The following is a 24,101-nucleotide window of genomic DNA, read 5'->3' as shown; positions in this document are numbered from 1 at the left end:
TAACTTTCAGACATTTATTTTCCTTAGTGAGTTATGTAAGCAGTGTACCTTAAAGATACTATACTATGCTCAAAGCACAACTTTTGGTTTTTCCCCCTAAACCTGTCTGTTTAATAATATTCCTGTTTTGGCAAATGCAGACTTCATTCCATCAGTTGCACTCTGCCATCACCCTTGATTCTGTCTTTCTCTCACATCCTCATCCAGTCCACAAATTAGCCCTCTCAGCTTTGCCTTCAGAATATGGACAGAGGTGAGTCAGTCAATCCTTGCTGCGCCCACTGCTGCCCTACTCAAGCCCACCATCAGCTCTGGCCTGGACTCTCCAAACAGCCTGTGCCCACTCTCCCTGCTTCCAGCCCTGCCTCCTGCAGCTCAGAATCCTCCTGTGGCTTCCTGTCTCACTCACAATCAAAGCCAAAGTGCCAACAGCGTCCCTCAGGCCCGTGTGATCCCCCTACATACCCAGTCCCCCTCTGAACCCTGCCCACCTCTCTCTCCCTCACCACTCTGGCCTCCTTGTTATTCCTGGAACAAGCCAAACCCTCTCATACCTCAGTGTCTCTACGCTTGGCTGCTCACTATACACAGATTGCTCTTCTCTTGCATACTGGCCTGATTCCCTCCCCTGTTTCTTTGCGGTCTCAGCCAGAGTGTCACTTTACCTGTGAAGGCTTCCGTGACCACCTTATGTAAAGTATAACCTCATTCCCCCAAACTGAGAGAGAGAGTGAGAAAGAGAGTTACTGTTTACCTTGAGTTTCGCTTTATTCTTTTCATAACACTGGACAGTACATATTCTTGTTTCTTTTATTGTTGCTCTTCCTGGTCTAGAATACAAGATCCATGGGAGGAGGCTTTATATTGCTTGTTGTTTTGTCCCCACTGCCTAAACCCTGATGCTGGCCGTTCGTAGGCACTCAGTAAATATGTGCCCAGTAAATGAGTGGAAACTGGAGACATTGCAGGGGAACAAAGACACAGGATGTGGCAGCAGATGCCTAGAGAGGAACTTTGGGAGAGAAAAGGAGGACATTTTTTACAGTTTCATAAAATTCTCCTGGGTAGTATCCTATCTTTTCCCCCCAAGCTTTTAATAGAACATCCATTCCTTGTTAATGTATAGTACAGTAGGAGTTGTTGAGGAAAACGGAGCCAGAAGTTCTTTACAGAAAAAAATTTTTAGGTATAGTTGATTTACAATATTATATTAGTTTCAGGTATACAATATAATAATTCAGAATTTTTATAGATTATACTCTGCTTATAGTTATTGTAAAATATTGACTATATTCGCTGTGCTGTATGATATATCCTTGTAGTTGACTTGTTTTATACATATTTGTTTGTACCTCTTATTTGTTTTTGTAGTCACTAAGTCATGTCCTACTCTTTTGCAACCTCATGGACTGTAGCCTGCCAGACTCGTCAGTCCATAGAATTCTCCAGGCAAGAATACTGGAGTGGGTTACCATTTCCTTCTCCAAGGGATCATCCCAACCCAGGGACTGAACCCACATCTCCTGCATTGCAGGCAGGTTCTTTACCACTGAGCCACACCAGTGGTTGATTTACAATGTTATATTAGTTTCATGGTATACAATATAATAATTCAAAATTTTTATAGATTATACTGTTTATAGTTACTATAAAATAGTGGCTATATTCCCTGTGCTGTGCAATATATCCTTGTAGCTTACTTATTTTACGGTGCTAGTTTATACCTCTTATTTACCTACTCCTATCTTGCCCCTTTCCCCTGCAACCAAAAGGTCTTAGTAGAGGTTTAGGACCTGTGTTGGAGAAGGAAATAGCAACCCACTCCAGTATTCTTGCCTGGAGAATCCCATGGACAAAGGAGCCTGGCGGGCTACAGTCCATGGGATCACAAATATTTGGGCACGACTGAAGTGACTTAGCACACATGCACAGGACCTGTGTAAAAAAATCTTCTTGGGAAACTTCCACGTCTGAGTGACACTGTTAAATCCAAGTGTGTGATCACAGTACCAATGTCTTTTCTAATGATTGGTTCTCCCCGTACAAGACTTTAGATGTTACCTATTTGACTTTTCCCATATCACATATAATATTTCCGTGCAAAGGCATTTTTGAAACAAAAGCTGTTTCCACATAATAAATATACCAAACAATCTTTTTAAATCATAATGCTGTAAGCTACTCCAAACCAGTTCCTCTTGCCAGGAAATATAAAGGGTTAAATTTAGTGGCCATCTTGATTTCCTCCATCTTGAGAAAGGCTGGAGGGCTCTTCAGGCCTACCCAGCTTTCCTGCAGTTTGCTTTTCAAACTCCTTTTTCCTTATCTTTCATTTTCTCTGGTTGGAAGGACTGAATCTGTATATGCTCTAATGCACATTTGCCGGTGTAAAATGAAAGTGAACATGAGTCAGAACAAATTTACCTGAGAAAATGCATCAACCCCAATTAAAAGTCTGATAGGACTAAACAAAGCTAAACACTTGAACCAGTTGTCTGTTACTTATTTATCATCTTACTGTCTCTGTGTGACCTGTTATTTTGCATAGAAGGAAAGTTAATAACAGGCTTCGGTTTGTTAAAGAGACTAACATGGTACAGTGACTGAAATAATGCTGCAATACAAATACACAGCAATTAAAACATATAATTAGCTTACTTACATAAGAGGAAAAGTAAATGGTAAAAATATGATTCTTTAAAACTTTCAATTGATATCCCCAAAGTATAATATGTCTAAGCTTTGTATTTTGCAGATAGTGGATAGGAATTTGTGTTCACTATATCTATCCCAACCAATTGCTCTTGGGATAGCAGGACAAATCAGAGAGGGGAATAGCCATGTAAACTTTGCCCGTGAGAGTAAACCTTTATGGTGTCGGGGGGAGCACAATGAACAGGAAATGAGGAAGCTGGTGTTCTTCACCACTAACTGCATTATCTATAAACTAAAGGTTTTCGTTACAAAATTCTTGAAGATTAAGTTCTAGAATTGGTTATCTCTGCTATAAATGATATTTTTGTATCATCATTTTCTATTTGTAATACGGGAGAAATATCAATAACGTCAGATATGCAGATGACACCACCCTTATGGCAGAAAGCGAAGAGGAGCTAAAAAGCCTCTTGATCAAAGTGAAAGAGAGTGAAAACGTTGGCTTAAAGCTCAACATTCAGAAAACGAAGATCATGGCATCTGGTCCCATCACTTCATGGGAAATAGATGGGGAAACAATAGAAACAGTGTCAGTCTATTTTTTTGGGCTCCAAAATCACTGCAGATGGTGACTGCAGCCATGAAATTAAAAGACGCTTACTCCTTGGAAGAAAAGTTTTGATCAACCTAGATAGTATATTCAAAAGCAGAGACATTACCTTGCCGACTAAGGTCCGTCTAGTCAAGGCTATGGTTTTTTCCTGTGGTCATGTATGGATGTGAGAGTTGGACTGTGAAGAAGGCTGAGTGCCAAAGAATTGATGCTTTTGAACTGTGGTGTTGGAGAAGACTTGAGAGTCCCTTGGACTGCAAAGAGATCCAACCAGTCCATTCTGAAGGAGATCAGCCCTGGGATTTCTTTGGAAGGAATGATGCTGAAGCTGAAGCTCCAGTACTTTGGACACCTCATGCGAAGAGTTGACTCATTGGAAGGGACTCTGATGCTGGGGGAGATTGGGGACAGGAGGAGAAGGGGACGACCGAGGATGAGATGGCTGGATGGCATCACGGACTCAATGGACGTGAGTCTGAGTAAACTCCGGGAGATGGTGATGGACAGGGAGGCCTGGCGTGCTGCAATTCATGGGGTCGCAAAGAGTCGGACACGACTGAGTGACTGAACTGAACTGAACTGGATGACTCTTTAATCCTCTTCTTTAATTACTTACTGAACTGTCTACATTTAAAAAGTACAAAATTTTGGAGTCATTTTCCTAGGATTTAAAACATGTGAAAGATCTCCTAGACTTTAATTATAATCCTGGGGTGACAAAGATCATTTCTTTCATTCTGATGTTGCAGATCCTGTCACGAAACCAGTGGTGCAGATTCAGCCTTCCTCTGGGGCTGTGGAGTACGTGGGAAACATGACCCTGACATGCCTCGTGGAAGGGGGCAGCCGGCGGGTTTACCAGTGGCTGAAGAATGGGAGGCCTGTCCACACCAGCTCCACCAACTCCTTCTCTCTTCAAAACAGCAGCCTTCATATTGCTCCAGTGACCAAAGAAGACATTGGGAATTATAGTTGCCTGGTGAAGAACGCTGTCAGTAGGATGGAAAGCGATGTCATTGTGCCTACCATATACTGTAAGTTTTTTAAAATGTATATATATTTATATACCCCTGGAGAAGGAAATGGCAACCCACTCCAGTATTCTTGCCTGGAAAACTCTATGGACCGAGGAGCCTGATGGGCCCCAGTCTTTGGGGTCACAAAAGTCAGACATGTCTGATTGACTGAGTTTCCTTCTGGAAAGTTTTCACCAGAGTAGTCACAAAGAACATCAATACCAGGGGTCATTTGGTTTTCACCATTATTGTAATGCAGTGCTAGCTGCAATCATTACTTCCTAGGCACTGTCTTGTCATGAAGTATAGTCATTTGCACAACCCAGTTTCTTGAAGAGCCAGTTGAGATACTGGTCTTTTGAATATATTCTCTTGACTCGGTGCATTCTGTGACCTTATTGCCAATGAAAACTAGAAACCTCAATTTCAAGAACCCAGAACCATGCGGAACGCACTGATTTATTCACCCACAAGGAGGGAGAGTTGTGCATCATAAAATGGGACAGGGATGTGCTCTGGAGCTGACCAATGGGAGAAAGAATGTTCCCAGGTTATATGTGGGTAATATGGCCCAGGGTATGGCTAGTCTCTCTGCCCATTTTCTCAGCCCCATTTTTAGAGGCAGGGTACAGAGAGGACCACAGAGAAGACATAATTATTCTGCAGCAAGTTATTCAGCTTCCCAGCGAATCTGTAATGATTTCAGGTTTCACTTTTCTTTGGTTCTTTTTTCTGTCGCTGTAGTTGCTATTGTTATCGTTGTGACTTTATTCTCGTGTAGAAAGTTAAGTTCACCAAACTTTTCAGTTCATGTCGTATGATCATCATCAACCCATGCAAGATCTCTCTTGATCGTATTACTTTCCCCCATCACCCCTACTCCGCAGCACCACCTCTAATATGTCTAGCATTGCATCCTACTTTCAGCCTCTCGTGAAGTTTCTTAGCCTCCACCCTAATGACATTTTGACTGGACAACTCTTTGTTGTGGATACCTGTCCTTTGCATTATAGGATGTCTAACAGCTGCTTACCCTCCACCTGCTACATACCAGCAGCACCCTTCCCTCCAGCTGTGACAACTGAAAGTGTCTCTAGACATTGCCATATGTCCTCTGAGTGCAGGAGAGAGGGAGTGGTTTGTGCAAAAGCTCCCCAAGTTGAACCAATGGCTTATCACGTTGGGAAGCCATCTGATTAGTACCATCATAGCTTACTTAGTGCACGGCCACAATAGCAGTGTAATAAAACAAACAAGGCATGGCAAAGAAAAACTTCTTACCCTGTGGTGTGAGGGTGGAGGGTTCAGCTGGTTGAACCACAAAGGTAGAATTAAGCCTCGTAAATATAACTGCTCCCTCATCAAACATATCTCCATAATGCTCAGAAAGGCCTTAAAGACTATTGTTTAAGTGATTAGGAGTTAGATAGACCTAAGTAGGCAATGGGTTCCGTCACTACATTGTGACCTTAAGAAATCCCTTGACCTTTCTGGGCCTCATCTATAAAATAGAGATGGTTAAAACTACTTCCCTACAATAAATGAAATCCTGTCTGAAAAGTAGCCAGTGACTAACACCAAGCAGGCATCCAGTAAGTGGAGGCTCTTTGTGTTATCAATACATCTGTCTTCGGTTTTCTTCAATAGAAAATTGATAGTCTTTCTTGAGAATGTGTGTTATTGATTCTTTGAGGAAAAGCACCAGCATATGTAGGGTTTTTTTCTGCTAGATCAAGCTTAACAATAAAACTGAGCTCCAGAAACGTGGTCGGAAAAGCAACTTCGGGGAAGTGTAATACAGTGGTATGATACAGGTATACAATAAGATCTGCTTCATTAAGCAAGATTAAGATAAGAAAAATGGAACCATTGATTCTTTTTAAAAATCTTTTAATGTGTTTATTGGCTGTATCTGGATTTCAACAGTGAACAAATGACAGATTAGGATAATCAAAGGGACTAAGTACATAGATGTGAATGGGATGTAGGAAAACCCCAGACTGTTACCAATAATACCTGTTTCTGCACCTAGATCCAGAAGGACAGGAGCAAGGAGAGGTTACTGGAAACCTTGGAAAGTAAAATTCCATAAAGCAGAGGCTTCTGGTGGAAAGAAACAGCCAGAATGAGGAAAGGAACAAGGAGAACAATATCTCAGCCTCATTCTCCTCCCTCATTCTAATCTTCTGCCAGGAATCCCCAGTGGCCAAATTCACCCAGAGATCGGAGGGAACGAGAACACTGCACAGGCTAGGAACGTGGGACCCTGATTCGTAAAACTGGAAGCTATCCAGTATTTTAGCAGAAGTGAGATAATGTGACAATGAAATGTATGAGAACGTCATAGATACTGTAGGAGTGCCTACAAAGGAGCATAGCGTAGGCACAGAACTCTGGAACGAAAGGCCTGGGTTCAAATCCTGCTTCTACTGCCTTAGCTCTCTTGTGCCTTAGTTTCCTCATCTATATAATGGTGATAATGATAGTACCTGCTTCATAGGTACTGTTATTATTCAGATTAAATCTGTTACTGTACATAACTCGCTTAGAACAGTGACTCAGTGTGGGTTGCTCAGTCAGTCTGACTCTTTGCTACCCTTTAGATTGTAGCCAGCCAGGTGGCTCTGTCCATGGAATTCTCCAGGCAAAAATACTGGAGTGGGTTGCCATTCCCTTCTCCAGGGGATCTCCCCTACCCAGGGATCAAACCCAGGTCTCCTGAATTTCAGGCAGATTCTTGACCATCTGAGTCACTAAGAAAGCCCCACAGTGACAGGCCCATAGTAAATAGAATATAACTGTTGGCTGCTATTATTAGTACAATATTATGTGTCTTTGGGAATTCAGAGAAGGAAAACAGTACTTCTAGCTGGAGAAAAGGCTTGTTGTAGGAAGTAACATTTGAGATGGACCTCTAATGATGGATTTGAAGGAGGCAAGGGGAAATGTCTGGAAAAACATTTCAGGCACTCAGGATAGTAGACACAGACACTAGGCAGAGGGCAGAGTATTTGGCAAATGGTCCAGTCTGACTGGAGTATAACATACAGCAAGGAATAAATACAGCTTCCCCACTCCCCTTTGTCAGAAAATAGAACGTTCCTTTGAAACCTTGTATGAATCAAAATGGTGCAAAGTAAACAAGCATTACCTTATGACCTGCAAAAAGTGAGTCAAAATAAAACACAGATGCCCACAAAGTTCAAAGCTATGGAGGCTTGATGCTGAGATGCTGAGTGTAGTTCCCTGGGAAGGAGCTTGGTGGCACTACTTTTGCTGCTGGGGAGCCCACTGCCTCTAAAACAGTTCTGAAAAACAAACTCGGAATGCTATTTTTCATTTTTCATCTCTTTCTCGAGAAAGCAAAAGTCCTCTCCAGACTTTTCGCAGTCAGCTACTGCTGCTGCTGCTGCTGCTGCTGCTACTGCTAAGTCGCTTCAGTCGTGTCCGACTCTGCGACCCCGTAGACGGCAGCCCACCAGGCTCCCCTGTCCCTGGGATTCTCCAGGCAAGAACACAGGAGTGGGTTGCCATTTCCTTCTCCAACGCATGAAAGTGAAAAGGGAAAGTGAAGTTGCTCAGTCGTGTCCAGTCGTGTCCCCATAGACTGCAGCCTACCAGGCTCCTCCGTCCATGGGATTTTCCAGGCAAGAGTACTGGGTTGTCATTGCCTTCTCCACTCAGTCAGCTAAAACAGGTATTAATGCAGGTCTTTGATAAAAGCTAAGTGGCATAAGCAGAGCTTTGAAAAGCAGAATCAGATTGCAGGGAGCTTTGAACACCAGGCATCACTTGGTAAACAATGAGGAAAATTATTTTTTAAGCAAAGCTCCAAATTTTTTAGAAGACTACAGAATGTTTTATAAATAAATACACAAACATAGAGTAAATCAAGAAATGTTTGTTTAGAGAGCATGTTTTCAAAATAGATCACAAATGTCATACAATTATAGAAAGAATATATATAGGAAAGGAAAGAAGGGAGGTAGGATGTATTTTATTAACCTATCATACAGAGAAAAAAGTCACCAATTTTGAGCTACATTCAGTAATTAAACACGTCTAAGAGCAACTTAAAAGCATTTTTTCCAAAAAAGTATTGTTCACATAGAAATAGAAAAAACTTCATATATTATATAATTCAGCATTAGTGAAGGGGAACCCAAAGAGGATTATCTGCTAGTCCAACCTAGAGCAGAATTCAGTGTCTCAAAGATGAACCAGTCCCTTCATGCAGAAAGAGGAGAAATTATCAATGTATTAAAGAGCATAAAGGAAGAAGGAAGTTATAGTTTTTCACCAAAAAAAATACCAAAACACCACTCGTCAAACAAATTATATAAGATTTATCACAATCACTAGTTATATTGTGTTTAACAATGACATTGTTTTTATAGCTAAACTTTTAGCTATATTTTATAGTAGTTTTACATAGCCTTATATTCAGATAACAGTGTGAAACTATTGTCTGCCTTAAAGCACAGAGAAATGGACTTAAAAGTATAAACTGTGACTATCTGCACGACTAGCATTGAATTAGAGTGAAAAATTTAGATTTGGCATTATCTGTTAGTACATGTAGTCATATTCTTGACTGAATAAGGTTATTCTGACATAAATGTAAACTTCCATTCAGCTCCAGGGAGCACAGACCTAAGCATTCAAGTTACCTGAACACTGTGAAAGAAAATGGGAGCAGACGATATCAAATTTAGAGCTATAGAGAGACATCCTTACATTATTTAGGATGTTCCTTATTATTTGGTCTAAACAATTTACATTCACCTAGAAAAGGTACAAAATGAAAAACAAGATATTAAACCATCCAGATATCATCAACTAAAAATTAATTCAAAGAAACAATCACTCAGTGTAATAAGAGACACCAGAAAATGGTGTTGGAGCATTCTTCATCCACTGACGAAAACCTGATCATATTTTGTTTGGACACAGACTCCAATAAGTGCTGTGTCCTTTGGAGAGTATAGCCTTTAGCACAGTGTTATGAGTCTAAGCTGTCAATTCAAACTGCCTGTGTTAAAGCTTTGGTTCTGCCATTATTACTCTATGTGTTGGTTTCCTCATCTCCTTATCTGCACTGTCCCAGTGAAAGACTAAACCCTATCTCTAGTGGAATGGGGAGGATTATGTAAGATTTTGTTTTGTTTTGTTTGTTTGTTTGCTTGTTTTTACTTTATTTGACTTTACAATACTGTATTGGTTTTGCCATACATTGACATGAATCCACCACGGGTGTACATGCGTTCCCAAACATGAACCCCCCCCCCCACCTCCCTTCCCATAACATCTCTCTGGGTCATCCCCGTACACCAGCCCCAAGCATCCTGTATCCTGCATCTGACATAGACTGGCAATTCATTTCTTATGTGATAGTATACATGTTTCAATGCCATTCTTCCAAATCATCCCACCCTCTCCCTCTCCCTCAGAGTCCAAAAGTCTGTTCTATACATCTGTGTCTCTTTTGCTGTCTCGCATACAGGGTCATCATTGCCATCTTTATAAATTCCATATATATGTGTCAGTATACTGTATTGGTGTTTTTCTTTCTGGCTTACTTCACTCTGTATAATCGACTCCAGTTTCATCCATCTCATTAGAACTGATTCAACTGTATTCTTTTTAATGGCTGAGTAATACTCCAATGTGTATATGTACCACAGTTTTCTTATCCATTCATCTGCTGATGGACATCTAGGTTGTTTCCATGTCCTGGCTATTATAAACAGTGCTGCGATGAACATTGGGATACACGTGTCTCTTTCAATTCTGGTTTCCTCGGTGTGTATGCTCAGCAGTGGGATTGCTGGGTCATAAGACAGTTCTATTTGCAATTTTTTAAGGAATCTCCACACTGTTCTCCATAGTGGCTGTACTAGTTTGCATTCCCACCAACAGTGTAGGAGGGTTCTCTTTTCTCTACACCCTCTCCAACATTTATTGCTTGCAGACTTTTGGAATGCAGACATTCTGACTGGTGTGAAGTGGTACCTCATTGTGGTTTTGATTCGCATTTCTCTAATAATAAGTGATGTTGAGCATCTTTTCATGTGTTTGTTAGACATCCATGTGTCTTCTTTGGAGAAATGTCTATTTAGTTCTTTGGCCCACTTTTTGATTGGGTCATTTATTTTTCTGAACTTGAGCTGTGTAAGTTGCTTGTGTATTTTTGAGATTAGTTGTTTGTCAGTTTCTTCATTTGCTATTATTTTCTCCCATTCTGAAGGCTGTCTTTTCACCTTGCTTATAGTTTCCTTTGTTGTGCAGAAGCTTTTAATTTTAATTAGATCCCATTTGTTTATTTTTGCTTTTATTTCTAGTATTCTGGGAGGTGGATCATAGAGGATCCTGCTGTGATTTATGTCAGAGAGTGTTTTTCCTGTGTTCTCCTCTAGGAGTTTTATAGTTTCTGGTCTTACATTTAGATCTTTAATCCCTTTGAGTTTATTTTTGTGTGTGGTGTTAGAAAGTGTTCTAGTTTCATTCTTTTACAAGTGGTTGACCAGTTTTCCCAGCACCACTTGTTAAAGAGATTGTCTTTGATCCATGGTATATTCTTGCCTCCTTTGTCAAAGATAAAGTGTCCATATGTGTGTGGATTTATCTCTGGGCTTTCTATTTTATTCCATTGAACTGTATTTCTGTCTTTGTGTCAGTACCATGCTGTCTTGATGACTGTGGCTTTGTAGTAGAGCCTGAAGTCAGGCAAGTTGATTCCTCCAGTTCCATTCTTCTTTCTCAAGATTGCTTTGGCTATTCGAGGTTATTTGTATTTCCATACAAATCTTGAAATTATTTGTTCTAGTTCTGTGAAAAATATCGCTGGTAGCTTGATAGGGATTGCATTGAATTTGTAGATTGCTTTGTGTAGTATACTCATTTTCACTATATTGATTCTTCTGATCCATGAACATGGTATATTTCTCCATCTATTAGTGTCCTCTTTGATTTCTTTCATCAGTGTTTTGTACTTTTCTGTATATAGGTCTTTAGTTTCTTTAGGTAGATATATTCCTAAGTATTTTATTCTTTTCATTGCAATGGTGAATAAAATTGTTTCCTTAATTTCTTTTTTCTACTTTCTCATTATTAGTGTATAGGAATGCAAGGGATTTCTGTGTGCTGATTTTATATCCTGCAACTTTTCTATATTCACTGATTAGCTCTAGTAATTTTCTGGTGGAGTCTTTAGGGTTTTCTATGTAGAGGATCTCGTCATCTGCAAACAGTGAGAATTTTACTTCTTGTTTTGCAATTTGGATTCCTTTTATTTCTTTTTCTGCTCTGATTGCTGTGGCCAAAACTTCCAGAACTATGTTGAATAGTAGCAGTGAAAGTGGGCACTCTTGTCTTGTTCCTGACTTTAGGGGAAATGCTTTCAATTTTTCACCATTGAGGAGAATGTTTGCTGTGGGTTTGTCATATATAGCTTTTATTATGTTGAGGTATGTTCCTTCTATTCCTGCTTTCTGGAGAGTTTTTATCATAAATGGATGTTGAATTTTGTCAAAGGCCTTCTCTGCATCTATTGAGATAATCATATGGCTTTTATTTTTCAATTTGTTAATGTGGTGAATTACATTGATTGATTTGTGGATATTGAAGAATCCTTGCATCCCTGGGATAAAGCCCACTTGGTCATCATGTATGATCTTATGTGAGATTTTATGTGTAAAGAAGGCAATGAGTGGCACATAGGAAAAACCCAATAATATTAGCTAGTTTTCTTTTCCTCTTTTTTTCTTTTCATCTGGAGCCCAAACTACGCTGATATAATTGGCAACATGACATCAAGAAATTATGGAAAACCTGTGTAATTTAGAAGATACCTTCTAAGAGAATACTGAAAGAATACTTTGGAAAGAACTTTCTTCCACAGAAATTACCATTATTTAACACATTTCATTTTTCTACATGAAAATATTTCCTTTACATGAATCCTTTGTATCTTGCCATCTATTTACCTGTCTCTGAACTTTAGCCATAAATTTAAATGAAAAATTCCTGGGGAAAATTTCATAAGCAATTACAGATACATGAAAATGTCTTTTGCATCATCTTGAAATACACTTTTGTTTTGCTATATAGTTTACTTTAATCTGACAAAGTAAAAATATTGAATAAGATCTTTCTTTCAACATGTGCATGTTCATGCCCTAATCTTATAATTATCACAGAAAATGGTGTTACACAGTGTGTTAAGTATTTAAACAGAGGGAAAACCATAATCACCGATAAAGGCTTTAAACTCCTAAATTTCCTTTCCTTTCCTGTGTTATTTGAAAGAATTAGAATATCCCCATTTGAATAATTTTGGATTTTATAGAACATATCTTTTATTTATAGACCAAACTTTCTTCCTTGCATTCTTTTTAGACATAATCTATGCAAACCTCTAGTCAAGGCTATGGTTTTTCCAGTAGTCATGTATGGATGTGAGAGCTGGACTGTGAAGAAGGCTGAGCACTAAAGAATTGATGCTTTTGAACTGTGGTATTGGAGAAGACTCTTGAGAGTCCCTTGGACTGCAAGGAGATCCAACCAGTCCATTCTGAAGGAGATCAGCCCTGGGATTTCTTTGGAAGGAATGATGCTAAAGCTGAAACTCCAATACTTTAGCCACCTCATGTGAAGAGTTGACTCATTGGAAAAGACTTTGATGCTGAGAGGGATTGGGGGCAGGAGGAGAAGGGGATGACCGAGGATGAGATGGCTGGATGGCATCACTGACTCGATGGACATGAATATGAGTGAACTCTGGGAGCTGGTGATGGACAGAGAGGCCTGGTGTGCTGCGATTCATGGGGTTGCAAAGAGTCGGACACGACCAAGCGACTGAACTGAACTGATGCAAACCTCACAGAGAAATGCCTGTCTTGAGTAAAGACTAATGGCAGGTAGTTGAAAGAAGAACGTTTAGAAAATTTTGCCATATGAGTTCCACTTATACATTGTGAGGATGAATTACCTAGATGATTTTTAAAAGATTTTTTTTACTCATTATGTAGTAATTGTGAATAGTGTTAACATCTTCTTGATTATTCTTGCATTCGAATGCAAAAACTTTCACTGGGTCAACATCTCATCTTCTTGACCTTCACTTATTCACTCATTCATTCATTTATCCACTCATTCACTCATGGTTTGATTTGATTAAAAAAATCAAACACCATGGTCTTCTTTGTGCTAAGCCATTTACTACCTATCATATACCCCTTCATAATTCACAGCCTTGTCATGGCAAAAGGGCATGTATAACTCACTGAACCTAGGAGCCATGCCATGCAGGGCCACCCAAGATGGATGGATCATAGTGAAGAGTTTTGACAAACTGTGGTCCAATGGAGGAGGAAATGGGAAACCATTCACCTATTCTTGTTGGAAGAACCCTATGAACAATATGAAAAGGCAAAAAGATATGACCCTGGGGATGAGCTCCCCAGTTTGGAAGTTGTTCAGTATGCTATTAGGGAAAGAGTGGAAGGCAATTACTAATAACTCCAGAAAATATGAAGCAGCTGGGCCAAAGCAGAAACAACACTCAGTTGTGGATGTGTCTGGTGGTGAAAGTAAACTCCAATGCTATAAAGAACAATATTGCATAGGAACCTGGAATGGTAGGTGCATGAATCAAGGTAAACTGGATGTGGTCAAGCTGGAGATGGCAGGATTGAACACAGACCTCTTAGGAATCAGTGAACTAAAATGGACAGGAATGAGTGAATTTAATTCAGATGACCATTATATCTACTACTGTGGGCAAGAATCCCTTTAGAAGAAATGGAGTAGCCTTCATAGTCAGCAAAAGAGTCTGAAATACAGTACTTGGGTGCAATCTCAAAAATGACACAATGACCTTGGTTTGTTTCCAAGGCAAACCATTCAACATCACAGTAATCCAAGTCATCCAATGTAATCCAAGTAATCCAATGCCCCAACCACTGATGCTAAGAAAGCTGGAGTTTAATGGTTCTATGAAGACCTACAACATCTAGAACTAGTACCAAAAAAAGACGTCCTTTTCATCATAGGGGATAGCAGTGCAAAAGTAGGAAGTCAAGAGATACTTCAAGTAACAGACAAGTTTGACTTTGGAGTACAGAATGAAGCAGAACAAAGGCTAAGAAGAATTTTGCCAAGAGAACACTCTAGTCATAGCAAACACCCTCTTCCAATAACACAAGACATGACTCTATGCATGGACATCACTAGATGGTCAATATTGAAATCAGATTGATTATATTCTTTGCAGCCGAAGATGGAGAAGCTCTATACAGTCAGCAAAAAGAAGACCAGGAGCTGACTGTGGCTCAGATGTGAGCTCTTTATTGCAAAATTGAGGCTTAGATTGAATAAAGTAGGGAAAACCACTAGGTCATTCAAGTATGACCTAAATCAAGTCCCTTATTGTTATACACTGGAGGTGACTGATAGATTCAAGGGGTTAGATCTGATAGACAGAGTGGCTGAAGAACTATGGATGGAGTTTCATAACATTATACAGGAGGCAGTGACCAAAACCATCCCAAAGAAAAGAAATGCAAGAAGGCAAAGTCATTGTCTGAGGCTTTACAAATAGCTGAGGAAAGAAGAAAAGCAAAAGGCCAGGAAGAAAGGGAAAGATATATCCAACTGAATGCAGAGTTCCAGAGAATAGCAAGGAGAGATAAGAAGGCCTTCTTAAATGAACAATGCAAAGAAACAGTAAAATAGGAAAGACTAGAGATCTCTTCAAGAAAACTAGAGGTACCAAGGGAACATATCATGCAAAGATGGGCACAATAAAGGACAGGAATGTTAAGAACCTAACAGAAGCAGAAGAGATTAAGAAGAGGTGGCAAGAATACACAGAAGAACTGTAGGAAAAAGGTCTTAATGACCTGGATAACCACGATGATGTGGTCCCTCACCTAGATCCAGACATCCTGCAGTGTGAAGTCAAGTGGACCTTAGGCAGCAATACTACAAACAAAGTTAGCTGAGGTAATGGAATTACAGCTGAGTTGTTTAAAATTCTAAAAGATGATATTAAAGTTCTGCATGCAATATGTCAGCAAATTTGAAAAATTCAGCAGTAGCCAGCAGACTAGAAAAGGTCAGTTTTCATTCCAATTCCAAAGAAGTGAAGTGGCAAAGATTGTTCAAACTACCATACAACTGCGTTTATTTCACAGGCTAGCCAGTTTATGCTCAAAATCCTTCAGGCTAGGCTTCAGCAGTACATGAACTGAGAACTTCCAGAGGTATGAGCTGGGTTTAGAAAAGGCAGAGGAAGCAGAGACCAAATTGCCAATGTTCGCTGAATCAGAGAAAGCAAGAGAATTTCTGAAAAGCATCTACTTTTGCTTCATTGACTACATAAAGCCTTTGAGTGTGTGAATCACAACAAACTGTGGAAAATTCTTAAAGAGATGGGAGTACCAGACCACCTTACCTGTCTCCTGTGAAACCTGTATGTGGGTCAAGAAACAACAATTAGAACTGGACATGTAACAACAGACTGGTTCAAAATTGGGAAAGGAATATGTCAAGGCTGTATTTTATCACCTTGCTCATTTAACTTCTATGCATTATACATCATGCAAAATGCCAGGCTGGATGAATCTCAAGCTGGAATCAAGATTGCTGGGAGAAATATCAACACCCTCAGATATGCAGATTATACCACTCTAATGGCATAAAATGAAGAGGTACTAAACAGCCTCTTGATTAGGGTGAAAGCAGAAAGTGAAAAAACTGGCCTGAAAATCAACATTAAAAAAACTAAGATAGCGACATCTGGTCCCATCACATCATGGCAAATAGTAGGGGAAAAAGTAGAAGCAGTGACAAATTTTTTTTTCTTGATCTCCAACATTACTTCGGACGGTGATTGCAGCCATGAAATCCAAAGATGCTTGCTTCTTGGAAGGAAAACTATGACAAACCTAGACAACATACTAAAAGGCAGAGTCATCACTTTGCCAACAAAGGCCCATATAGTCAAAGCTATGGTTTTTCCAGTAGTCATGTATGGATGCAAGAGTTGGACCATAAAGAAGGCTGGGCACTGAAGAGTTGATGCTTTCAAATTGTGGTCCTGGAGAAGACTCTGGAGAGTCTCTTGGACTCAGTCTCAACCAGTAAATCCTAAAGGAAATTAACCCTGAATATTCCTTGAAAGGATTGATGCTGGAGGTGAAGCTCCAGTACTGTGGCCACCTGACTCGAAGATCCAACTCATCGGAAAAGACCTTGTTGCTTGGAAAGATTGAAGGCAAAAGGAGAAGGGAGCAGCAGAGGATGAGATGGTTGGATAGCATCACTGATTCAGTGGATATGAATTTGAGCAAACTCTGGGAGATAGTGGAGAAGGCAATGGCAACCCACTCCAGTACTATTGCCTGGAAAATCCCATGGACGGAGGAGCCTGGTAGGCTGCAGTCCATGGGGTCGTGAAGAGTCGAACGTGACTGAGCGACTTCACTTTCACTTTTCACTTTCATGCATTGGAGAAGGAAATGCCAGTTTTCTTGCCTGGAGAATCCCAGGGATGGAGGAGCCTGGTAGGCTGCCATCTATGGGGTCACACAGAGTCAGACCTGACTGAAGCGACTTAGCAGCAGCAGCAGCAGCAGCAGCAGCTGGGAGACAGTGAAGGACAGAGGAGACTGGCATGCTGCAGTCAGACTTAGTGACTGAAAAACAACAACCTATCATATAACATACAGAAACACAACACATGTTCATTATTTTTTCCATAAAATCACTACGTTAGCCATATTTTGGTTTGGGTCTTTAAGAATTAAATAAAATATGTAAGCTGAAGATCTGTCATTTATCTTACTGATACAGCATCAACATGCTTATAATCTTTATCATTTAATGGAAACCGTTCTTACTTTCCTTCCTTCGCCTATTTACACCCATCACAATCTCATCTTCTTCAGAAAGGCTCACCTGCCCCTCATCTTGTCTCACCCCCTCAGCATCCCTAAGAGGTTTCCTGTGCACCTTCAGCACCCCACTCCTATCTCTCCACAGCATTCACTTTCCATGAGCCTCTTCCACTCATAAGCATCTCAGGAAAAAGTGGGAGCTCTGTGTTATTCACCTTTGTATCCCTAAGGCAATACTTGACACAGATTAAGAACTCAACAGAGGCCAGAGATTGTTCAAACTACCATACATCTGGTAGGTTGTAGCCTACTTATTTCACAGGCTAGCCAGATTATGCTTAAAATCCTTCAGGCTAGGCTTCAACAGTATGTGAACCGTGAACTTCCAGATGTTCAAGCTGGATTTAGAAAAGGCAGAGGAACCAGAGATCAAATTGCCAACCTCCACTGGATCATCAAAAAAGTGAGAGAGTTCCAGAAAAACATCTACTTCTGCTTTATTGACTATGCCAAAGCTTTTGACTGTGTGTGTCACAGCAGACTGTGGAGGATTCTTCAAGAGATGGGAATACCAGACCACCTGACCTGCCCCTGAGAAATCTGTATGCAGGTCAAGAAGCAACATTTAGAACTGGACATGGAACCACAGACTGGTTCCAAATCAGGAAAGGAGTATGTCAAGGCTGTATATTGTCACCCTGCTTATTTAACTTATATGCAGAGTACATCATGCAAAATGCTGGACTGGATGAAGCACAAGCTGGAATCAAGATTGCTAGGAGAAATATCAATAACAGATATGCAGATGACATCACCCTTATGGCAGAAAGTGAAGAAGAACTAAAGAGCCTCTTGCCGACAGTGAAAGAAGAGAGTGAAAAAGTTGGCTTAAAACTCAACATTCAGAAAATGAAGATCATGGCATCTGGTCCCATCACTTCATGGCAAATAGAAGGGGAAACAATGGAAGCAGTGACAGACTTTGTTTTGGGGGGCTCCAAAATCACTGCAGATGGTGATTTCAGCCATAAAATTAAAAGGTTCTTGCTCCTTGGAAGAAAAGTTATGTCCAACCTAGACAGCACATTAAAAAGCAGAGACATTGCTTTGCCAGCAAAGATCTGTCTAATCAAAGCTACAGTTTTTCCAGTTGTCATGTATGGATGTGAGAGTTGGACCATAAAGAAAGCTGAGCACCAAAGAATTGATGCTTTTGAACTGTGGTGTTGGAGAAGACTCTTGAGCATCCCTTGGACAGCAAGGAGATCCAAGCAGTCCATTCTAAAGGTGATCAGTCCTGAATATTCTTTGGAAGGACTGATGCTGAAGCTGAAACTCCAATACTTTGGCCATCTGATTCAAAGAACTCACTTGTTGGAAAAGACCCTGATGCTGGGAAAGATTGAAGGTGGGAGGAGAAGGGAACGACAGAGGATGAGATGGTTGGATGGCATCACCGATTCAATGGACATGAGTTTCAGTAAACTCTGGGAGTCGGTGATGGACGGGGAGGCCTGGCATGCTGCAGTCAATGGGATCACAAAGAGTTAGACATGACTGAGTGACTGAACTGAATAGTATCTTAAGATAAACTGCCTTTGAATGGGAGCTTTCTTTCCAGTTCTTTGAAGTCTACAAGACATATCTAGAAAATTTACTACTGTGGAAAATGAAGACTGGTTAAATCGAATGGAGGGCAGGGGAGGGCCTGTGGTTTTCTTTTTGATTAATTGCTGTAACACTGTCCTTCAGGCAGCTGAGGGAATTTCATATTCTCTTTAGACATCATTAGATGCTGAAGTTCTTGCAGGACAACTTTGATGCTATATGAATTCTGCCATTTTGCTAACACTGATATGGTTCTTGGGTCAGCCGCTCCATTAGAACTATTAACTCCATTCTTATTAATTTTTGTTACAAATCTTACAAAGGGGGGTGCTTCTGGGTATTTAGGTACACATTCTACTTTAAGTTTGTATATTCATTTTTCATAAATTGTTCTTGGAGGCCCAATTATCATCCTTGTCCATCTTGAGTCATGTCTTCATCATCTTATAGACCCCAGCTAACTGTGCCATCTCCTTTCTGGCCTTCTTCGAGTTCTTCCAACAGTCAGAAATTGCGAGGGACTTTTACTCATGCAAAAAATTGCTGTAAGTTGTCGTACCTCAAGCTTGCTGCTTACAAAACTATCTATATTGATGAGCACAACCAGAAGGAAGAGGCACGTGGTTCATTATCTGTGAAGTGACAACTAAACCAGGGCTAGGTGACGGAACCTACAACCAGCACAAGATGCTCACACAGTGAGACACACGGGAATGAGACCAGCTAAGAGACTCCAGGTTCTAATCTGCCAGCTCCAGCTCTTTCTGGGGAACACTCTTGAATGCAATGGAAGACCATAACCTCCACCACCCATTGTGAAATGTTCATAAGAGGACTGTGTGTATGAGGCTGCTCCAACATATGCGGATTTAAAATGTAACGGGCTTACTCTTCTGGCACTCCATTTTTGGTTAACTGTCAGGGTAGCCTGTGGGATGCTGGATAAGAGGAAAGACCTGGCTGCCAAAGGCTACCCTTTGAGAGCCTGCAATCCTGGCCAAGGCAGAAGGAAGTAACCTGTCATAACATGAGCATCCTGAGAATTCTGGTGGGTTTTTCACAGTTCCACCCTCTAAGATCTATGCAGAAATCACACAACGGACCCCTTAGCCAGTGGGGCATCCTCTCAGTCACCCCTCAGGATCCTGTTTCTTTCTCTCATTCTTCCTCGGGGGCTTCTCTGAAGTCAGGACCAAAAGGACATCCCCAAGTCTCCTCCCCCCGCTCAGACACCCAGCATCCAAGAAAGGACTTCCCTCGATTTGGGGATGCCTCCTCGTCCTCTAGGGGAGCCCTCAATGTCGTCTAAAGAACCACCAGCCCCTGACTCCTCTGGAGTGGCTCTGGCCTCACCCATTGCCTGCTCCAGCCATTTTGCAGCACTGCACGGCTGGGCCCTTCCTCTCAACAGGGCCCTCACGCTGCCTTCCATTTGCTTTTGTTTGTTTTTTCTGACCTTTAGCAAAGTTCCTCAATAATGTAGTAAATGTGATATTTCAATATTCCCCCAAAGAGGCCCACATCATAATTTAGAATTTCAGCATGAATCACCTCTTCTGTTTTCTTGAGGTGCTGTTTCTATGACAATTTCCTTCACAAAAACAGTAACTGCTTTTCATTTTGGCAGAAAAATGAAAGTCAAGAGTGACAGTGTATCGTTGAGGTTATGATGTCACAACCCAGTGTTGGCCTTGGTAGAATACAGTGTCAAGCCAGTAATACAGGCGGGTATCTACTTGCAGTTCATGAAATGTGTATGTCCATCTGTGTTGTAAATTATAACCCAGTAACCACTGCATTTTGTGTACAACATATGGCACTGCTCATGGGAAAGTGCTCTAAGTGATAAATATGAAAGAAAAAAGGGTCATTCATAGTAAATACTTACCATCTGCTCCCAAACAGGATGGCAAGCAGCATCATGATGGAAATTTAGGTTCTGTTCCCACCCAGCCATAAATTGTTAAACAGAACAGATGATATATGATTTTACAAGTCACTTAGTAAACACCCATTCCTGAGGCAAAGGTTTCATTTCTAGTGAGAGTTCTCTGCCAAGGGCAAGAAACTGAACCACAGTCAAAATAGAATTATCCATCTGTTTTAATCTTCAATGTCAGAGGCCACACTGGTTGAATAACTCAAATATCCTCAGCTGGATTGCTCCTGCTATGAATAATATGTTAGGCTGCATTTCAGAGTAAACAATGGTCAGCTTGCCGTGGTAATGAAGAAGGAAACAGCATCATCGTATAATCAGAAGAAAGTAGATTGTAAGCAGTATGTAGAATGTGATAGATAGATAGATCAGTCTATGTGTGTGCATGAGAGAGAGAGAGACAGTGGGTAAAGAAAGAAGACTTAGGACTTTCCTGCTTAAGAATCTGTCTGCTGATGCAGGGGACACAGGTTTGATCCCTGGTCCAGGAAGATACCACATGCCATGCAGCAACTAAGCCCGTTTGCCACAACTACTGAAGCCCACTCCCTTGAGCCTGAGCTCTGCAACAAGAGAAGCCACTGAAATGAGAAGCCTGGGCACTGCAACTAGAGAATAGCTCCCACTCATCGCAACTGAAGAAAGCCCATGTGCAGCAGCAAAGACCCACTGGGCCAAAAAGAATACATACATAATTTTTAAAAAATGAAAGGAAAAAGACTTAAAGATCATACCCTGAAATATGGATGTTCATTCTCTGAGATGAAAACAAATGAGTTTTCATCTTCATGCCTCTCTGGAATTTTAGGATTTTCTGCAGTGGAATGTATTTCTTATAAAATCAGATAAAATATGCTGAATTTTAATGAATCATATCAGAAGCAAGGAACTTAAATTCATCAAAGTGTTAGGTTCCGAGAACTGAAAGAGGTGCTTGTGTGGGGACTGAGGAAGTTTGAGATGGTTGATACTAACTCTGAGGAGCCAGATATAGCAGATAATTAAGACAGACAGAAAAGATTATGCTAATCATGAAATCCAATAAATGAGGAAGTAGAAAAATCAAAATAAAAATGAGTATAGGGAAGATGAATAAGGACAATCAGATTCCTTTCTTTAGAAACATGTTTTACTTGAAACTAGAGTGATTATTAAATTAGATAATCAACCTTATTCACCAGCCTTCACTTTAAATTACTGTGAGCTTCCTCTGCAAATCAAACCCATTCTCCAAAATGGAAGAATTACTGCTTTTAAGAATACGCCATTATGTTGTGAGAAAGTGAAAGTATTAGTCATTCAGTCATGTCTGACTCTTTGCAACCCCATGAACTGTAGCCCGCCAGGCTCCTCTGTCCATGGAATTCTCCAGGCAAGAATACTGGAGTGGGTTGCCATTCCCTTCTCCAGGGGATCTTCCCGATCCCAGGATCAAACTCAGGTCTCCTGCATTGCAGGTGAACTCTTTGCTACGTGAACCACCAGGGAAGCAGTCCTAAAGTGATTCCAAATGGAAAGTTCCCAAAGAAGTTTTGAGTAACGTCAGCAAACTTTGAAAGCAGTATTTATCATCATCATGTGTGTTCTCAAACGACTTGTTTTTATACTCATATCCTATAAACTCTGAAAACAAGTAGAAAGACAAACTTGCAGTGAGTGACCACACTTCTCTTTTTCAAGCCTGCCTTGCTCTGCTCTCAGAAATGCTCTCAGGCGTCTGTCTTAGTGACAGACTGGGGTCTTCTGCTACTCCAAACCTCTGTTGATTCCTCCCATTGGTTTCCTATGATGTGAACCATAAACAGTGTCCACCAGACAGTGACCTTTGGTTCCCTAATATTCTGTCAGTGCTGTCAACTTGAGGGGACCCTGCTGCTGCACTGGAGCTGAGATAATAGCAGCAGGAACCGTGTATACAGCACCTAACACGTCAGTTCTCCTCACAGTGCCTAGAACAGTATCATGCATGCAGGAGCATCTCAGTACTGATTTTGATTGAATGAATGAAAATAACATCCCCATTACACAACTAACTATTCAATGGTTTTGCAACACACAATTCTAAAACAGAGATTTTCCCCTGAGACTGTATCACAGCATGAAATGAGAAAACAGTGAGTTCTAGTACAGTCCCAGGAACGGGACATTCATTTCTCTGCACTTGAATCCTCCATCTCCAGTTCCTGATTACTTTGAATTTGAAGGTACTTCTGTGTTTGCTTTCTAAAAGCACGATCATCTCATGTATATATATTAATATAAATCTATAGTTTTCCTTCAGATGCCTCTGTGTCTTTAGGAAGCGGATATGTGTAAAGTGTATGTCCTCTGGCTAAATATAATTTATTGCTATATACCTTCAGCGTCTGTTGTATCTTAGGAAATTTGTCTCCCCAGTGGTAGGTTGGTCAGAAAATGCTAGCATAATGGAGAACCACTCTGGGAATCGGCAGATTTTGAGGTTGACTTGCCAGTATCCAAAGTAACAAGCCTGGCATGAATCATGGCATTTCAAAGAGAGCAAGATTGGCAGCCAGTCACCTAGTCAATCTTTTTATAGCAAAGGTGAGGAAAGTGAGACCCCGAAAGCATAAGTGGCTTTTGAAGAACATTTTGCTAATCATTGAAAAAGTCAGAATTTAACCTAGACATCCTACTCTCTAATCACCACATTGTGTTATCCCACACAATGAGAGATGAGCAGGTGTTGCTTTTTCAAAAATTAGGACGTTTGAGATTAGGTTATTTCTAAGCAAACCATCAATAACCTTATCCAGTTTATAAATTCCTTGAGAGTAGGAACTGTGTCTTATACATTTTTTTATCACTCACGTATTAAATATATTATGGAGCACTTAGTATCTCTAAAACAAGTATTTTTTGATTGACTACTTGATTAACTGAGTACAGAATTAATATGTAATTAGACAATAATTTATTGTACAACAAATAATACAGTTAGGAACACAGACACTGTTTTGAAAAAGAAAGTTACACAATTTGGCAGGGGTTTTTTTTGGAGAGGTAATATGGATAATTAAATACATATATTTTAGAATCCTAGGTCTGCTATTTAATAGCTTTGTGACCATGGGAAAATTAAATTTTAAATATCTCTTCCTTCACCTTATAATGGGAATAACAATTACCTCATATGGTTGCTTTAAAGATTAAATGTGGTTGTCTGCATAAGTACTTAAAGTGCCTTTAGATGGCGAATAGCCAACAAATACTGGTTATGATCAGCTAAATTATGAGCACCTTAATACCTAAACCTTAAAGTTTCTAGAATATAAGTCAGGATATAACTGAATGAGAAAAACCTGTCTAGCTGGGGAATATTTTTTTTTAATCTCTCTTATTTGTTCTCT

At 40.3% G+C, this 24,101-nt stretch overlaps 1 protein-coding gene and 1 pseudogene across 1 annotated transcript in view; one reads left to right on the top strand and one right to left on the bottom strand.

Moving 5' to 3' along the window:
- Positions 1-24,101, top strand: part of HEPACAM2 (HEPACAM family member 2) — a 51,038-nt gene that overhangs the window by 7,669 nt on the left and 19,268 nt on the right. Inside the window, exon 3 of the mRNA XM_068973237.1 lies at positions 4,018-4,302. Coding sequence (XP_068829338.1) covers positions 4,018-4,302 — 285 coding nt within the window. The remainder of the gene's footprint in view (positions 1-4,017; positions 4,303-24,101) is intronic.
- On the bottom strand, positions 18,910-19,292 carry LOC138079893 (ubiquitin-conjugating enzyme E2 variant 1 pseudogene; annotated as a pseudogene).

This window comes from Capricornis sumatraensis, chromosome 5 (genome assembly GCF_032405125.1).
Source record: "Capricornis sumatraensis isolate serow.1 chromosome 5, serow.2, whole genome shotgun sequence".
In the NCBI taxonomy this organism is placed as follows: Eukaryota; Metazoa; Chordata; class Mammalia; order Artiodactyla; family Bovidae; genus Capricornis; species Capricornis sumatraensis.
This window is presented reverse-complemented; position numbering and strand designations above follow the sequence as displayed.